This window comes from Onychostoma macrolepis, chromosome 02 (assembly GCF_012432095.1).
Source record: "Onychostoma macrolepis isolate SWU-2019 chromosome 02, ASM1243209v1, whole genome shotgun sequence".
In the NCBI taxonomy this organism is placed as follows: Eukaryota; Metazoa; Chordata; class Actinopteri; order Cypriniformes; family Cyprinidae; genus Onychostoma; species Onychostoma macrolepis.
Genome location: NC_081156.1, coordinates 34,678,630 through 34,697,852, shown reverse-complemented (window position 1 = coordinate 34,697,852; position 19,223 = coordinate 34,678,630). Strand labels below are relative to the sequence as shown.

The 19,223-nt window shown below is 33.2% G+C and overlaps 2 protein-coding genes across 3 annotated transcripts in view; both read left to right on the top strand.

The window, feature by feature from the left end:
- tcf3a (transcription factor 3a) overlaps window positions 1-14,719 on the top strand; it is a 49,451-nt gene extending 34,732 nt beyond the window's left edge. The window contains exons 16-20 of one of the 2 annotated variants that reach the window (XM_058795886.1): window positions 1,185-1,296; window positions 1,724-1,859; window positions 8,948-9,177; window positions 10,605-10,724; window positions 12,220-14,719. In XM_058795886.1, coding sequence (XP_058651869.1) covers window positions 1,185-1,296; window positions 1,724-1,859; window positions 8,948-9,177; window positions 10,605-10,717 — 591 coding nt within the window. In that variant the 3' untranslated portion in view covers window positions 10,718-10,724; window positions 12,220-14,719. Of the gene's footprint in view, window positions 1-1,184; window positions 1,297-1,723; window positions 1,860-2,829; window positions 3,069-8,947; window positions 9,178-10,604; window positions 10,725-12,219 lie in introns of both variants that reach the window. The other variant, XM_058795876.1, reaches the window with a different exon arrangement.
- A 1,552-nt stretch (window positions 14,720-16,271) lies between these two features.
- On the top strand, window positions 16,272-19,128 carry LOC131552319 (cytochrome b-c1 complex subunit 10). Its single transcript, XM_058796010.1, has 3 exons — window positions 16,272-16,336; window positions 17,490-17,616; window positions 18,731-19,128. The coding sequence occupies exons 1-2, from the start codon at window positions 16,287-16,289 to the stop codon at window positions 17,608-17,610; spliced, it is 171 nt and encodes a 56-aa protein (XP_058651993.1). The 5' UTR covers window positions 16,272-16,286; the 3' UTR covers window positions 17,611-17,616; window positions 18,731-19,128.
- Window positions 19,129-19,223: the final 95 nt, after the last annotated feature.

Here is a 19,223-nt window from a genome sequence, read left to right as displayed (position 1 = left end):
ATTTTCAACCCTCATTCTGACCCTCTGTCTAAAATGACGTGTTTTAAGGCCTTTTTTGTTTTTTTGCTCCAAAATTAAGTTTTATTTTTTCACAGATTGTTAATTTTTTAATGGTTTAAATAAATGTTTTATAAATAATAAAATTTTTAAACTGTTATGAATTCAGATAATTAGACATCCTTATTGATTTATTAAAAATTTAACACTAATAGTGCCCTAATAATTTGTGCATAATTTTTTCAGTCTTGTCAAGTTTACATTTTTCTGTATTGTGTTTTATGATTTAATACAAATTTATTATCAAAAATGGTGGTAATCAAATGAATGCATTAAACAGTTTAATAATTTGTTACATTTGTAACAATAAAAGTGCCCTATGAAATGGAGATTAGACACATTTCACTACATTTAGTTGAGAACTGTCAAAACAATTAACTGCCATCAAAACGAAATTTAATTTTGCCATTCAGCAAGACAAAATGTAATGACTAAATATTGACAATTTGAATGTATTGTTTATAATGTTTTAAGTCAGTTGAAGCGTTTTGGGTGTTTAATTGTAAATGATCTGTTCTTACATTTTGAATTCCAGCATTTTCCGTTTCTGTTTTTTAATTGTTTATTAAAATTTTAATAATCAAAAAGGATGTTTAATCAATTGAAATCATAGAACTTCAACAATTTAAAAAATTTATTAAAATTGTGACAATAATAATGCTTTTGAATCCTCCCCACCCCAGAAATGATGTGTTTGTTTTGATTTTATACAAATTTATTATCAAAAATATTGGTAAACAAATGAATGCATAAAACTTCAACAGTCTTTAAAAATGTAATCAAATGAAATTTGAATAATTTCATTCTTTTCTTGGGCAAATAACATACATTTACTGTTTAAATCAAAACAACAAAAACTCTGTGATACTCCTTAAAAATGTTTAAATAAATGGTATTACTTTTTATTACGTTGAGAAGTACATTCCACTGTACAATAGTAATTTAACTGTACTTTTATTTTGGCAGGTTGTAGTAAAGGCATTTGAGTTTCTTTGTGTATCTGATGATTGTTTTCTTAAATGGTGAAATGCTAGTAAAGTGACTCTCAGAACAGCTCATGTGGAGTGAGAAGGCAGATGAGTGCACACTATCAGCGTGTATTAACTGTCTCCTGCTCTTTCCTATAGATGTCAAATCACAGTGATGATGCTGCAGGTTTACCACAGTCCAGTGCTCTGCTGCAGGGACACCATGCCCCCCATCAGGCCCCGCCCACTTCCCAGTCCGACGCCTTTACCAGTCAGTGCTGCTCTTTGAGTTTTAATGCTCATTTCATGACATTTGATTGATTGAGATTCATAAATGATGTGCTTTGTGCAGGTATTTTAGCAGACAAGCATGCAAAATGTTTTTGTATCATGCATGCTTTTCAGACATATAAAGTATTTCTGAAGCTCAAACATGGTGCTAGAAACGCTAAGTTCATAGGTTCGGTTCTCAGGGAATGCATGAACTGATAAAATGCATACCTTGAATGCATTGCAAGTGGCTTTGGATGAAAGCATCGGCCAAATGCATGAATGTTCAACATTTATGAGTCTAATTTTAACATCCAGAAATCAAACACATCACCTTTAAAGAATTACAGGATGATTTCACAGTGCTGTTGTCGCACAGTGTCATCAGCATTTTCTGTTGCTAATCTCAACTTGTTTTTGTCTGTCAGGTCTTTCTCTGCCTCACTCCTCTCACTCATCCAGCTCCGATGTAAAGCGGGAAGATAAGGAAGATGATGAAAACCTGTCTATTGCAGATAAATCAGAGGATGAGAAGAAAGACGGAAAAAGCCACACACGAACGAGGTACTTGCCGCCCCGCAAACCTTCATTTAATCCCAGGAGAAATACATATACAGTACTGGTCAAAAGTTTGGAATAATTAAGATTTTTTTAAATGTCTCTTATACTCGCCAAGGCTGCATTTATTTGACCAAAAAACAATAATGTTGTGAAATATTATTGCAATTTAAAATAACTTTTCTATGTGAATATAAGTTGAAATGTAATGTATTTCTGTGATGCAGCGCTGTATTTTCAGCATCATTACTCCAGTCTTCAGTGTCACGTGATCCTTCAGAAATCATTCTAATATGCTGATTTGCTGCTCAAGAAGCATTTCTGATTATTATCAGTATTGAAAACAGTTGTGCTGCACAATATTTCTGTGGAAACCGTGATACGTTTTATTTTTCAGGATTCACAGATGAATAGAAAGTTCAAAAGAACAGCATTTATTTGAAATGGAAATCTTTTGTAACATTATAAATGACTTCGATATATTTTTCCTTAATTTCATTTACCCCAAACTTTTGACTGATAGTGTATCATGATTTCTACAAAAATAAGCAGCATGTACTGTTGTTTCTTGAGCAGCAAATCAGCATATTAGGATGATTTCTGAAGGATCGTGTGATCGTGTGAAAATTCAGCTTTGATCGCAGCAATAAATTACATTTTACAATATATTCACATAGAAAACACTTTTTAAATTGCAATAATATTTCACAATATTACTGTATTTTTGGTCAAATAAATTGAGCCTTGTTGAGCAGAAGAAACTTCTTCTTTTAAAAAGTCATAATTATTCCAAACTTTTGACTGCTAGTTAAGTTGCATCAGTAAACAATCAATATACTCGACATTCCCACCTCCAGCAGCTTCTGATTGGTCCATTTTAAAACCTTGACGTGAGGTACACGTCGTTCCCTGTCAGTGTGCCCTGATTGTTTTGCCTGTAACCCCTCTCACCCCTTTGTTCCTCTGACCCATGAAGTCAAGACGAGGATGCCGATGATGAGGACTTGCCGATTGAGGTGAAGGCGGAGCGGGAGAAAGAGCGGCGCGTGGCCAATAACGCCCGTGAGCGTTTGCGCGTTCGCGACATCAACGAGGCCTTCAAAGAGCTGGGCCGCATGTGCCAGCTGCACATGAACAATGAGAAACCTCAGACCAAACTGCTCGTCCTTCACCAGGCCGTAAACGTTATTCTCAACCTGGAGCAGCAAGTGCGAGGTCAGTGTGTGCGGCTGACCTCCGATCAGTGCTCAGACACCGCAGAGATTCGTCTGTGGTTGAGACACCTGAATGGGTGCAAGGGGAGGAGGACGGATTTGTTGATTGGAGATATTAAATGCGTGATGGATAAATGCAAATGCATCTAGGTTCAATACAAGTAAAATTATTTTAAGGCAAGACACTACAAGCAAAAATTCACTTGTTGGTTTTGAGATTTTGGGCCATTTGGCTTTTCATAATGCGTTTCAGACTAGTGGAAGGAAAACATGTGAAATACACATTTGACTGTTTATTTTATCAAACTTTTGTGTCTATAGATTTTAATTACAAAATATATTTTTTAAAGTTTTTTTTTCTCCACTTTAGCAGCACTTACATACACCAAAACTTAGGGTCTTATTCCTCTCTATATTCTGAAGGTTTTTACTGAGGCGTTTGTTCATATATCATTCACATTTATTTATATAACATTTTATTCCTAAAACATGGCGAAAATGCTTATCTTTAAAGGCTTTGAGGGATTTTTTTCTCCACTTCAGCAGCACTTACATGCACCAAAACTTAGGGTTGTATTCCTATCTATATTCTAAAGGATTTTACAGAGGGGTTTGTTCATATATCATTCACATTAATTTATATAACATTTTATTCCTAAAACATGGCGAAAATGCTTATGTTTAAAGGCTTTGAGGGATTTTTTCTGCACTTCAGCAGCACTTACATGCACCAAAACTTAGGGTTGTATTCCTATCTATATTCTAAAGGATTTTACAGAGGGGTTTGTTCATATATCATTCACACTGATTTACAGAAAATTTTATTCCTAAAAACATGGTGAAAATGTCATTTTCTGTCTGTTGACAGTATTTTCTGATTTTTGGAGTGATAAAAAGAGAAATCCAAAATCCCCTCTGTATAAACCTTTAACTCTAATATGTCAACAAAATCAAACTAGAATTTTGAACCTGGCTTTATCCAATGTTCAGGAAAATTTATGCAAATTAGTGCATCTTTAATTAGATAATGCCTCATTTGCGTATTTAAAAATAACATTTCAGAAAACTTGATGTAAGTAATCAACTGGGGAGTATGATGAAATCTATTAGTTGTTTTACGCTATTCACATGTGGTGTCTTGCCTTAAAATAAGCCCTAGAAACAGCCTAGCAACACCCTGACAACAGCCGAGTTGCATTAAACTCAAGAATATTGCCTTTTAATAGTATCTTAGGTTTTTCAAATGTAAATATATATTAATAAAATATGTAAGTTATTAATTTATCTAGGTGGTAATTCTTTTGACATGCATTATGTAGTATGTTGCGTAAGCCTCCTGCCTCCCCGCGGCCCACACAGGTGTCTGTTTAGGGTGATTGTGGGACTGTCTGCACTTTCTGTAACTGTGCATGTGTTTCTGTCTGTCATTTCATGTTTAGCACTCGTCCCTTCCTGTTTTCTGTTCATCTCACCTGCTTGCAAGATTCATGCAACTAACAGCCTCAGATTAAAGCTAGTTAGAATAGTTAAAGGTATAAATGTAAATTGACATTTACTCACTCTAGGAAAGTTTTGAAGGATGTTAGAGTGAATGTACAATGACCGTCACCCCAAAAAAAAAGCATCATAAGAGTATCCCAAATGTCTTGTGCACCATATTCCTTCTTTTTAAGTCTTATGTTTTGTTTGGGAAACAGACATGGCTTTAAAGCCTGGGACACACCATGCTGACTTCAAAGAACTAGCGGCGACAAAAGCCAGCGGTGACTGCAAACTAACACGTGTTCTGTGCCTGCATGAGAGGAATTAGCTGTCTATATTAGCAGCTATCTATAGTATATATTCGTCATTTAAAAGGAGAAACCGAAACAAGGTTGCACGAGATGTATGCAGATACACGAAATGTAAACAAAGCAGCCCTGGCTTACCATTTTGAATATCAGTTATGTTGATAACCTTCTTAATTTTAAATGGCTCATGTTGGTATGAAAATATTGACATATTGGAATGCTTGGGAAAGATAACGTAAAATTAGAGCAGCCTTCTGTCTGTGCCGCCTTCATTTACTTACTCGTTTTCATTGCTTTTGCTTTAATTCTCCTGCACGGACTCGTTCGCTAAACTGAGCATCCGATCAGAGCTCTCACTTGCGCCGACGGCCCTGACGCTAATTGGGACCCTGGACCACAAAACCAGTCATAAGGGTCAATTTTTTTTAAGTTGAGATTTATACATTATCTGAATGCTGAATAAATAATCTTTCCATTGATGTATGGTTTGTTAGGATAGGACAATATTTGGATACAACTATTTGAAGATCTGGAATCTGAGGGTGCAAAAAAATCGAAATATTGAAAAAATCACCTTTAAAGTTGTCCAAATGAAGTTCTTAGCAATGCATATTACTAATCAAAAATTTAATTTGGTATGTTTACAGTAAGAAATTAGCAAAATATCTTCATGGAACATGATCTTTACTTAAAGTGCCCCTATTATGGGTAATGAAATGTTCATATTTTGGTTTTGGGAGTCCCCAACAACAGGTTGACATGCATGCAAGGTCAAAAAACACTTTCATTGTCTTATAATATGCATTTATTTTTACCTTACTTGCTCAACGACTCCCAAACGATTCGCTCAGTGATTCATTTTTCCAAACCCCTCCTTTGCGTGACGCTAATCTGCGGTGATTGGTCCGATTGGTCTCATTTTCATTTCATCTCGCCTGTAAACCTGATAAAGCAGTGTTTGTAAGTGCAGTGAAACTGCTATTTTAATGCTCCAAAAGTGGCACCTAGTGGCAAAAAATTCATTTGCATTTTCATTCAGACCAACACCAAAAGACCAACAAGTGGGCCGGCAATATGCTAATGTTTCATGTTGACCTCAACGACTCATTTCAATGATTCAGAGTCGACTCTTTCTTTTGAGAGACAATAACTTTATACACGGTGCACTTTCAGATTTAAAACTTTGCAGGATGTTTTCATTCACTTAGAGCTCACTGCATGAAAGGTAATTTTCAAAAATCCATAATAGGGGCACTTTAATATCCTAATGCTTTTTTGGCATAAAAGAGAAATCAATCATTTTGACCCATATGTATTGTTGGCTATTGCTACAAATATACCTGTGCTACTTATGACTGCTTTTGTGCTGCAGGGTCACAGTTCACACACCAAACAAACTAGCCCTACAGAGGCTTATCGACGGCCGACCGTCGGCTTGGTGTGGCTTAAGTCTGTTTATTGACAATCTTTCCCATCTGCTGTAGCTTATTTGCTCCACAACACTAAAGAAACAACTTTGGTGTCATTGACATCAAACTTGGTGTAAACCAGTGTTATTTAGGCTTTTTTATATGCTATTAGAGGTTTTATATTTTTATTTATATAATAAATATATATATATATATATATATATATATATATATATATATATATATATATATATATATATATAATATTTATTTTATATTTTCAGTTTTCATTGTTCCTCTTAATTTTAGTTTAACTTATAGTATTTTTTAGCTTTGTCATATTTATTAGTTTTTTATATATTTACGTTATAACTTTCAATTTTAGTTTTTCTTTAATTTTTTTATTTCCAGTAGTTTTAGTAATTTTAACTTATTCAGTTAGTTGTCAGCAGCATTTCTGATTTTCTTTGTTTGTTTTTCATCTAATATTTTATTTCAATTGAATTCAACTTAAATACAATTTTGATCATTTCAAAAATATTTTTAGTAGTTTTCATTTTAGTTAACATTAATAACCCTTGTGCAAACGCATCTTGGTGCGACAAGTATAAATAAACACATGCACAAAGAGATTTTCATTGAATAAAGGGTTACATTTCAGTCGATTTCTTCATAAAACACATTCATTTGTCTTCAGAAGACTTGAAATGATGTGCAATAGTCGCATGGACTACTTTATGGTGCTTTTTTGTCATTTTTGCGGTATCTGTTCCCAGTTAATTTCCACAAAAGAACCTCACACATGAGGGTTGAGTAAATGATGGCATTCTGATTATTCCTTCAAGACTAGTATGAATGCAGCCCTTTATGCATAATGCATGCAACCATCCTGATTTCCACAGTGGACATCATCTATGCTTCTGTTTTTCTTTCTAGTTGTTCAATCCTTTTTAAATCTGTGTTCATACACCTTATGGTTTTCTTTTTTCCCCAATTTGACTGTTGCATGTCCGTAACCCCTCCGATCCGCTGTCAAACGCTTTTTCCGCAGGCATTAACCCCGCAGATTAGAAGAGACGGACTCGTTCTTTTGTGTTTCTTCCTTAACGTTTTACTCGCTTCAGATTGTAATGGTCTGATTAATGCTTGCATGTCATGTTTAACCCTCTGTTCGCCAGGTTGTTTTTCTTTTTACCCATCTCTCCATCTGTTCTTCAGCCCTTTTCTTTGCAGATGGCCGCAGTGGTTTTTAGTCTCATGCTGCATAAATGCATCTCAGCAGCGGGATGCGTTTACGATGAGACAGTCGCATTCACCTCATCCTGTCTTCTGTCTGGCTCTCTCAGTGGCAGTGTGTGTTTCTGTTCGGTTCTTGGCAGACGGTGCATCTCTCTCATCTTGCTGTCCTCTCGTCTTGCGCTCTTTCGCTCCGCGGCAGATCCCACAGGCCTCCTGAAAGCCACTGACACTCTAATGCGTAGCGAGCGGCTGTGTCTGCTTTGAAATTGCGTGTCCGGTCACAATGAAAGAAAGATGCTCCGGATCGGTCGCGTCCCGCTCTCCTCTCTGCACCGCCACTGGATCCCTCTCTGCAACCCTCGTTTAACTGGAATCAGTGCGGTTTTAACTGGTTTAATCGGTTCAAGACCACTTCAAGTTGTTATGGAATTTAAAATGCAGCATTTGTTTCTGCTTTTGAAAACATCTTAAATACCTGTGTATTGTTTAACATGTAAAACAGGATTAATGACACTAGGGTTCTGCAGGGAACATTGTGGAAATTTTCTTTAGTGAAAAAAAAAAAAAATTATATATATATAATTTTTTTTTTTTTTTAATTATTAGTACCTATATTTAAGAATATTTAAATTATTTATTTATATATATATATATATATATATATGCATTTAATAAAATGGTAATTACAGTGTAAAAAGTATAGTCATATTTATAATTTTTGTAAAATTATAATTTATATAATTATAATGAAAAATAAAATATTGTTATAATGATAGTTGGTAATATATTATGAAAAATATATATTGATAATTAAAAATAATTAATATAATGTGTGTGTGTGTGTTTATGCGTGTGTGTGTGTATAAATTATGTATTATATATAATTCATATTTAAAATTATGGTTTATATAATGAAAATTATAATAAAATATACAATGAATTATAATAACATAAATTATATAATAATAATAATATGCATTACATCAATTAATTACATACATTGTATATCATTTATATCCAAAATTATGATTTAAGATTATATATGTAAAATATACAATACAAATGTGTGTATATATATATATTTATAAATATATAAATTATTTATTTTATTATATAAATCATAATTTTAAATATACATTTTATATGTAATCTCTCTCACACACACACACACACATATACATATACACATGCATACATACACGCATACAGACACACACGCATATATATATTACACACACACACACACACACATATACATGCATACACACACACTAAAGAACCATTTGGAACAAATTTACTGCAATTAACAGGTTCTTCTGTAGTCCTTAGTAGTTGAGTAGTATGGTTCTTTTAAACCTAATGAAGCAGAGACAGTTGATTTAGTTGTAGAATGAACTTAACGAGAAGCTAAATGACTAACGAGCGCCGGTCGCCCCTGGCAGCAGCGTGTCGGAGGAGTGTCTGACGGTGGAGGAGAAGGAGCAGCGTGAGCGTGAGCGGCGCATGGCCAATAACGCTCGGGAGCGGGTGCGAGTGCGCGACATTAACGAGGCCTTCAGGGAGCTCGGCCGCATGGTGCAGCTGCACCTGAAGAGCGACAAGGCTCAGACTAAACTCATCATCCTCCAGCAGGCCGTGCAGGTCATCCTGGGCCTGGAGAGACAGGTGCGAGGTAGGACCAAGCCCTCTGAGCCGCCACCGTCCTGCCGAGAGTCAGCAGACACACACACACGCACACACACACACCGCTTCTGCTGCTGCTGAGAGCCGCGTCTCTTTCCTCGCTTCGACTGCTGCTGTGTGTTTGTGATGCTCACCTTTAGCATCTTTCTGCACAACTTCTTCCACATTAACAGCCTTTCCTATCAATCCTTCATTTTAAAGTTGTGATTTGAGCTGGTTATGATTGGAGCAACTAAATATGTTAGGGTTAATGTCACAAAAACATGTCTAGATCATATTTCACCCAAAAATAAAGAAGCATGGTATTACCACAGTATATGTCTAAAAACTATGGTATTACCATGGTGAAGCAATCAGGCTACGATACTATTGGTTTTGTTAATTAACCATTACAATTTGTGGCATTTCATGAAAACTAAAGGTGCTTTCCTGGTGAATTCTAATTATTTTATAATAAATGTTTAAAAAAATAAATTCTCTTTTTTTTATTTTTCCCAGTTCTCATTATTCTTAAAGGTAATTGTCATTATATTCCCTTTACTTTTTAATATGAATAAATAGTGTTACCTGAGGTATAAATACATTAAAAATCAAATAGATAAAAAAATAATCAAATAAAATATATCTTTTGTTATAAATATTGCAAAATGTTAATATATTATAATAGTTTTATATTAATATAATTTAAATGATATAATATTATAGATATATAAAAATGAATAAAATATAAAAATTGTATTATAATAATAAAATCAAAAAGAGCAACCCTAAAATAGTGATAAAACAATAAATACCCTGATTTATTAATACCTGTAATGATCATTTTCTATATGATGTTTTGTTATATAAAATATTCATATTAAATTTACATTATATAATATAAAAATATAGAGTATAGAATAACATGTATTATATTATAGCATATTTACATATATTGTTATAAAAAATTACATTAAATTTTAATTTTATAATGTATTATAAAAATTGTGTATAGAATAAAATGTATAGTATAACTATTGTTTATTATATTGTATATTATAGCATATAACAAATGTTTTTTTTTTTTTTTACACGTTATATAATAATTATATAATATAATCATTTTAATTGCATAATATATAAAAATACAATGTATAAAAATAATAAAATATATATAAAAGTTAAAAATACAGTACAAGTATGTCTCATGTGTCACATTGCAGTATTGAGAATATGTGTGTTAGTACAGTAATTCGTTGTTTTTGGGATGAATTATGAGCCAGACATGTTCTTCACAGTAACTGAAGTAAATCACGTGCTTTCTTCCTCCCACCTGCTCTTCCTTCATTATACATGTTTGACTGGAGCTTCTTCATCACTCTGCAGTCTGACGTTAAACAGACATTAATATCTGATCTGAATGGCTGTTTTGCTCAGAGCGTAATCTGAACCCGAAGGCTGCGTGTCTGAAGAGGAGAGAGGAGGAGAAGGTCACAGGAGATCCGCAGATGCTGTCTGGTCTGGGTGGAGACGGACACGGCCATATGTAACGCTCAGGTGAGCTTCACATCTCTGATTATGATGAAGCAATTGAATATTCATATTGGGTTTATGCACTTATCCGAAACGAGTTGCATTGCATTAAATGTATGAATTTGATTAGTTCATGTATTCCCTGGAAATCAAACCCAGAGGCTTTTACCGTGTTTATGGCAGAGTCCTATGAAATCAGTTTTTTTTATTCCCAGAATTCTTTTTTATTTAGTTCCAAATTTCCTTTTTTCTGTTTTGATTACTCTGCATTCCATTTTTCAGTTTTAATATTTCTGTATTCCATTTAAATTCCATTTTTAACTAAAATTACATTAATTGCATTTAATTACAAAATTCTGTAAATTTTAGGGGCCTATGAAATGTTTTTTTGCCCTCTATTTTACTATTTTACAAATTCTTTTTTTTTTTTTTCCTACTTCTAATATTCTGGATTCCTTTTTTGTTTTAATTTCTGGATTCTGATTAAATAATTACATAATTGTTTATAAAAGTTTAACAAAAAATAAATTTTTGCGCTATTAAATCCATTTTATTTATTTATTATTTTTTCCCATATTTCATTTTTTTTATCATTCTGGATTCCATCTTTTATATTCAATTTTATTAATCAAAAAGCATATTTAATTAATTAAAATCATGAAACCTACATAATTTAACAACAGGTTATTAACAAAAATAAAATTTTAGGGCCTTATGATTTTTCCCCCCACCAAATTCTTTTTTCTTTTTTTGCTCCGTTTTATTTTTTATGGATTGTTTTCATGGTTAAATTTAATTGTATTCAAAAAGCCTGTCTAATTAAACTACAATTTATTAAAAGTTATTACATTTTAAGGCCTTATGTAATGTTTTTTCCTCCAAGTTCTGTTTTATTTTTATTTTTTGCAAATTTTGTTTAATAGTCAAAGATAATATATAATCAATTGAATTTGGAAAACTTTAATTTATAAAAAAAATGTACAATACTAGCTCCCTATGAAATATTTAATATTTTAGAAATTCAGTTTTGTCCGTTTTTTCTGGATTTATGGTTTAATAATGTTTAAACGGTAATAATCAAATAAATGCATATAACTTTTTTTAAACTCTTAAAATGTAATGAAAAGTTAACAATTCCTTTTCATATTTTGGCAAACAGTGCTACACAACAGCTGTTAAATTAAAACGTGGGAGAAAAATCGAGATATTCCTTAAAGTTTTTAAAAAATCTATTATTAATATCATCACTTTAAGACATACATTCTACTGTACAGTAGTAACATTTCTTCTAATTTCTCAGAGTTCAACCAAACTCTTATTTTGACGGGTTGTCGTGAAGAGCTTTGAGTTTCTGTGTGTATCTGATGATAGTTCAGTGCTTTTGAAGTGAACGAATACATTGTTTCCGCTGCGACTCTGCTTTTACTCTGAATGAATGAAAACCAGCTTTACATCTTGAACGTCTTTGCAAACGCATTTAGATGAGCTTCTTATGTTGTTTCTGTGCTTTTCCCGACAGATCCTGACATAAGGAAGCTCTCCGTCGACGTGGCCTTATCTTCCCGTTCTTGTTCCAGAGTCCACACACACACACACACACACACACACACACACATTCGTGATTTATATATGATAAACAGATGTGTTGAAGACTCACATACTCACAGTAACTTCCCGAGCCGCTCGTTCGGCTCGCAATCATGGACCATCGGTGGAAATCAGCGTCTGCGGGCCCGGACCGTCCTGCTGTTTGATGCTGTGACGTTCCATTTACAGTGTGCTGTTATATAGCACACACACCCATGAGCCTTTGTATTCAACGCAAGGTCAAGCTCCACTGCGGGAACAGATTCCTTTTTTTTTTTTTTTTTTTGTAGTTCATGTATTCGAGTTTGACTTTCTTTTGTACCGATTTGTGTTTATTATGTAGAAAGAAATGTTCAGTTTTGATACACAATGTTTGTGGTTCTGTTTGGGGATCGCCACTAATGCGTGAATCCCACAAAACCGGCCATATTTCACCTCTTAAAAACAAAAGAAATTATATGAAATTCATTTTAAGGAAAATTAAACCCTGTTTTAATGGAACATTACGATTTTTCATTTTTATGACCAGCACATTTGCCTCATTCTCATTATAATCCAAAAAAAAAAAAAAAAAAATTACGCTTTAAGGGAAAAAATTACATGTAAATTATACATAAACTAGTGTTTATTATATGTCCTTTATGCTTATTTAAATTTAAATAATTTTTTTTTAATACTGTATTACAGTACAGATAAAAGGATATAAGAATACAAAAATTAAAACTCTAAGATAATGATTTAAAAAAAGTCATAATGATCCTTAAAACAGGCTTTGTTTTCTTCAGGTAAATATTTCTTAATTTATTTTATTTTAAGGGAGGTGAAAATTATAATTTTTTTCTTTTTAGGAAAAATTAGGATTTTTTATTCTGACTTTTTACGACCAACACATTTCATTATAATGCAAAAAAAAAAAAAAAAAAAAAGTAAAAATAATGTACATTTATTGTATTTGTTTGTCCTTTATGCTGATTTAAATGTAAATCATTGTATTACAGTATTTTTACTGTATAATATTTTAAAATATATAAGGATATAAGAATAAACACTCAAAAATAAAACACTTGGACACATTAAGGTAATTAAAAATGAATGCAAAAGTCATAATGATCCTAAAAGTAGGCTTATTTTATTTTTTTCAGGTAAAATATATTTTTATTTATTTGCTTAATTTTTTATTTAATTTTATTTTTGGGGTGAAATATCTGATTGTGTTTTTGTGGGATTCGCGCTAATATCTGCCATCATTCACCAAAGTACCAGACCTTGTGTTTTTTCATCGTGGATTTCTGAAGTATTGGAAAACGCTGGATAAGATTTTCTTTTTGTGTGCGTCTCATTTACGGGCAACTCGTTGTATATCGTCGCGAACCGAACCACGCGTATGAACCACAGAGAAAAGCTCTCGGAAACGTTTCTTTATGCACATGTGTGACGGAGTCTGAGCATTTCAGCCATGTATTACCACACGTTTCTGAGGCCATCTATCAATTTGCTTTGGATTTGACGTAAGCTGGACTTTAATTTGGATTCTTTAGAGCAGATTCTGCTCGCACGATACAAAATCTGACTAGTGTGTAGTTAACAGATACTCAGATTTATTAGCGATTCATTGCTAAAGTTGTGCATTTGATCAACTCGACGTGTTGATTCATGAATTTGCTGCCACTTCTTGTCAATATTTCTACACAAAGTAGAGAAAAATAGATCGCAAGGGTCTTTACAAGACGACCCCGAGTTGTTGTTTTTACTTCTTTTATAAAGTTCTGTTTAATGTTTGTGTTTACTTGTTTTTGTTATTATCTGTGTTGATTTTAAATGTTAGATAAATGGCGAAAACTAGTGCTGATGTACGCCAGGAACAAATTGTGTTTCATATTTCTGTTGCAGTTTTATTATGGGAGATCTTGGAAATAATTTGTCGTTTAGAGATGCCAATTTTGCGTTTAACACAGAAATATTCCTTATTGTTTATAAGGTGAATAATCACTGTGCCCAAATTTTGCAAAACCCACATTAGTGGTTTCGTTCTTGATGTTTTCGATCCAAATTGAAAGGAAACACAGTTCTGAGTTTATCTCTAGAGATCTTTTTCTTTTCTTCGTTAGTACTAACATCGTCTTTTACAACTAAAAGATGATTATATGAATTATTCTTGTTTATGTATTGCAAAAATGTAAACTCTTAAAGGAGCGAGAGAGTGGCCTTCCTCATTCTCCGGCGGCGGGGAGTGATTCTGTACTAGTGCCTGCATCGTTTTGTTCAGTTTTATCCTGGAGTCAGTCAGGTTTTTATTCAGACGTCACGTCTTGTGGCTTCGACTTGAGAATATTTTATAAATTCACATGAAGAGGGATGCGAGAATTCCAGATGTATGTTAAGTGAATTCTTGTTCCTTTGAGCAAATAAAGTACTTTCTTTGTAAACATGGATCTGTTTGTGTCAATTCTGTTCGTCCACCTTCATGACTGATTATATCTTCTTTATTTCTTCATCTGTCAATCAGCATTGCATTATATGTTTGGATCATTTCAATCTAATCTTACCGAGACATGTTATTGGAGATATAGAGCGACTGCTGATACTTGGATCATTTTACAACCCCAATTCCAGAGAAGTTGGGATGCTTTGTAAAATGCAATAAAATTGATTTAAAAATCACATTGATTCAGGGAATCCAGAGAAATCACAGTACGTGTAGGTCAAGGCAGGAAAGCTCAGGTGAATGTGCATGACCTTTGACCCCTCAGATGGCATTGCGTGAGAAACCATCATGCTGCGGCGTTAAATACAGCCACATGGGCTCAGGAGCAGTGTTGGGTACGTTACTCTAAAAAAGTAATTAATTGCTATAGTGTAATTAGATTAGATCTCTCCAAAATGTATTTAATACTAACTACTTTCTAAAATAGAAAGACATGATAGACATGAAACGCTTCTTTTAATTCTTTCAAGTAACTACATAAATTATTCTGGTCATACTTTAGATTAGAGTCCAATTCTCACTATTAACTTTTGAGTTTTGCCTCAATGTACTCCTAATTGCATGCTTATTAATATTTAGTAAAGTAGTTAAGTTTAAGAATTGGGTCGGATTAAGGATTTAGAATAAGGTCTTAAGACATTAATATGTGCTTTTAAAGTAATAATAAACAGCCAATATCCCAGTAATATGCATGCTAATTGGATGTTGGGGGTAAGTTGTACTTTTTCAAGTAACTATAAAAGTAACGCGTTACTTTTTTTTTTCTTTTTTAAATTAATGTCAACATGCATTTGCTCATCTCGTTTGCACAAAAAAAGATTCAGTATTCCTCAAAATGAATAATAATAATTCCTAAATAACAGAAATATCCCATTTTATTAACGTTACTGGTGACCTTCAATGATCCAGTTCAGCCATACGAATAAGCAAAAATGACTTCACATAAACCTAACATTTGTAGTGTTGTAGTGTTGAACTTTCTTCTCCTGCGTCTTGTTCTTAATGCAATTTACGCGAAAGTAATGCATTGCCTTCCATAAAAAGTAACGAAGCAACCAGTTACTTTTCAGGGAGTAACGCAATATTGCAATGCATTACTTTTAAAAGTAACTCTCCCCAACACTGGAGAATACGCATGTAGAATTAAAAAGAAAAAAAAAGAAAATGTAATTGTTGACACATGTTCAGTCTCATATCGCCTCCTGCTGGACATCAAGCTACTTCTCTTCTTTCCGTTTTACAAATTGTTCTTTTTTAAAATGATGTTTATTTTTCATACGCATCTTCTTTGTGACGTGTTAAATTAAACCTTTAAGACAAAAATAAATCAAAAAGAAGACTTTAAACCCCAATTTCCCTTTTACGCAAATTATTTTAACGTACTTTTAAGGACTTTTAATTTGTCACAGCCCCTCAATACGGAACTTCCGCGCATGTCGCTCAGTTGATGACGCTTCTTCCGTAGTTTGCCGTGCGTTTTCTCTGGCCGTTCTGCTCTTCACACACGTCTGATCATGTTGGGCAAAATAATCGGACAGAAATACGTGTCTATCGCGAAATCATGGTAAGAACATGGTAAAACTCCGTACAGCAGGAGGACTCCGCTGTTTTATTAATATGATGTGTCGGTTTTTATTAATAGTGTTGTCCTTGTGACGACCTGACTGTAGCCTGCTAATGCTAATGAGCTCAGGTCACGAGAAAACACACTAAACCTAACTGTCGTGCTCTTTCCACTGTTTCTTTTGCTTTATAGTGCATATACTATTTATTTGATAGTGTAGTGTGTGTTTATGTGGCAGCTATTTGTGTTTTCGTATCCATCTTGGCGTGATTGTTGCTCGCAGTAACGTTAGTCATCAATACAAACGATAAAAAGCCAGTCAAATTGTGGCAAAATGCTTCTTGCACTGTTCAACAAGATAAAAAAAATAAAAAAGATTGTTTTACAGCCTGTCTGACTTTCAGTTTTATTTCCTTTGTCTTGAAAAACCTTCGTGTTCTGGTTTATGTTATTGTTTATTATAGTAACATAGAACCTACCTTAACCTCTAACTGCATTAATTACTATTTGATTCTATTTTGATAATCTTCTTGATTTCTTAATAGTTTTAAAATAAACATGTCTTTAACCCTATAAAGTCAGAGACGCAAACTGTATAATTTGGTGTATGCTGATATTTATTTGATGTAATTCTGCTGATTGTGATGTAAATCAATGAGATCTTTATAACAGTAGAGCAGATACTGACATAAAATGATCTAAAAAATATCAGTCGTCACTCTATATCTCCAATAATATGTCTCAATAAGATGAAATTGAAATGATTCAAACATATAATGCAATGCAATGATTTTGTTCCTCGAAAGATCCTGATGATCAGATTTGAGACGCACTGATTTTATTAAAAAATGATTGATGGAGAATCAAGTAAAGCTGAGCTGCTTCAGTAAGTGTTCATGACTGCAGTTATTCTGTCGTTTAACTTGAGAAAAATCAGTCAAGATTTGACTGCAGAAAGACGTTTGTACAATTACACTAAAAGAGCTTTTACTGGATAAAAAAAAACCTCTAAACTGTCAATCAGAGACAGAAGATATGGAGGAGATTGAGTGTGAAACGGGTTTAACAGTAAAGTTTGATCATTTCGAGGCCTTTGCATGTGAGCTATGATCCAGCAGCTTCATGGTTTGCTGATGAATGTGATGTTCTCCAGGGTTCCCACGCTCGCGGTCTGGGGTGGAGTTGGAGGTGTTGCTCTCGTTCACTTCACAGACTGGAGGCTCATCTTGGACTACGTTCCCTACATCAGTGGAAAGTTCAAGAAGGATGATTAGATGAAGGTTTGTCATGTTTATCTATCATTAATCTGTCTGGACTTCAAGAACAAGGACTTATGTTTATAGACACTGCCAGTCAAAAGTTTTTGAACAGTAAGTTTTTTTAAAGAAGTCTCTTTTGCTCACCAAGCCTGCATTTATTTGATCCAAAATACAGCAAAAGCAGAAATATTGTGAAATATTTTTACTATTTAAAATAAATGTTTTCTTTTTGAATATCTGTTAAACTGTAATTTATTTCTGTGATGCGCAGCTGTATTTTCAGCATCATTACTGCAGTCTTCAGTGTCACATGATCTTCAGAAATCATTCTAATATGCTGATTTGCTGCTCAAGAAACATTTCTGATTATTATTATTATCAATATTCAAAATAGTTGAATAGAAAGATCCAAAAATCAGCATTTATCTGAAATAAAAGGCTTGTAATATTCCAGTCAGTATATTTATTATGTATTTATTTATTGGGGGGTATAGAAATTAATATTTTTTTTCAGCAAGGATGCTTTAAATTGATCAAAAGTGATGATAAAGACATTCATAATGTTACAAAAGAGGTTTATTTCAGATAAACGCTGTTCTTCTGAACTTTCTATTCATCAAAGAATCGTGAAAAAAAAAATTCTACTCAGACTGTTTTCAACATCATGATAATAATAATGTTTTTTTAAGCAGCAAATCAGAATATTAGAATGATTTCTGAAGGATCATGTGACTGGAGTAATGATGCTGAAAATTCAGCTTTGAAATCACAGGAATAAATTACATTTGAAAATATATTCAAATAGAAAACAGCTATTTTAAATACTAAAAATATTTCAAATTTTTACTGTTTTTGGTGACCAGAAGAGACTTCTTTAAAAAAAAAAAAAAGCATTAAAAAAAATCTTACTGTTCAAAAACTTTTGACTGGTGTATGATATGAAAATCTTTTTTTCTGAATCAGATTTCATGTTTGGCTTAGTTTTTAAACTCTTCAAACAACAAAAACTAAATAGATTTGAGTCATTTTTGCTCCAAAAAACTGTATTTTTACTATCTGTCTGAACAAAGACAGTCACTTTTCGTTTGACTGCTGATGTCTTACTTCTATTGTTTTCTATGCTCCTGTTGGTCAGGCTTGCTTTAGATGGATTGAAGATGGAGACGTTTGTCAGTGTTGGAGATGAAGACGTCGATCCACTGTGTGAATTGGACTAATGAATCGCCCTCCTTTTGTTCATCACTACTAATGAACAATGTGATATTTATTTTTTGGAGTGTTCAGTCCATTTTTCCCTCATGAAAAGCCTCACGATTAGAATCTAATGATTATAAAGATGTATATGTAATGTTTCTATAAAGACCTTCATCATTTCTTTCCACTGAATCCTCATGGAATAAATCCACTGTAATTCTGTTATCGAGAACGTCATCGTGGACCTGAACTCGACTTTTTAATTCTGTTGTGATCTCAGTGCCATCCGCTCAACCGCGGGTTACTGGCAATGCTTGTTAATAAATCAGAGAAGATGAATTTGAGGTGTCTGTTATGCTTTGATCACCAGTTATACATACGCACGAGTTTACCAATATGTTTTTATGGTCATCTGATTCTTATATATAATTAAG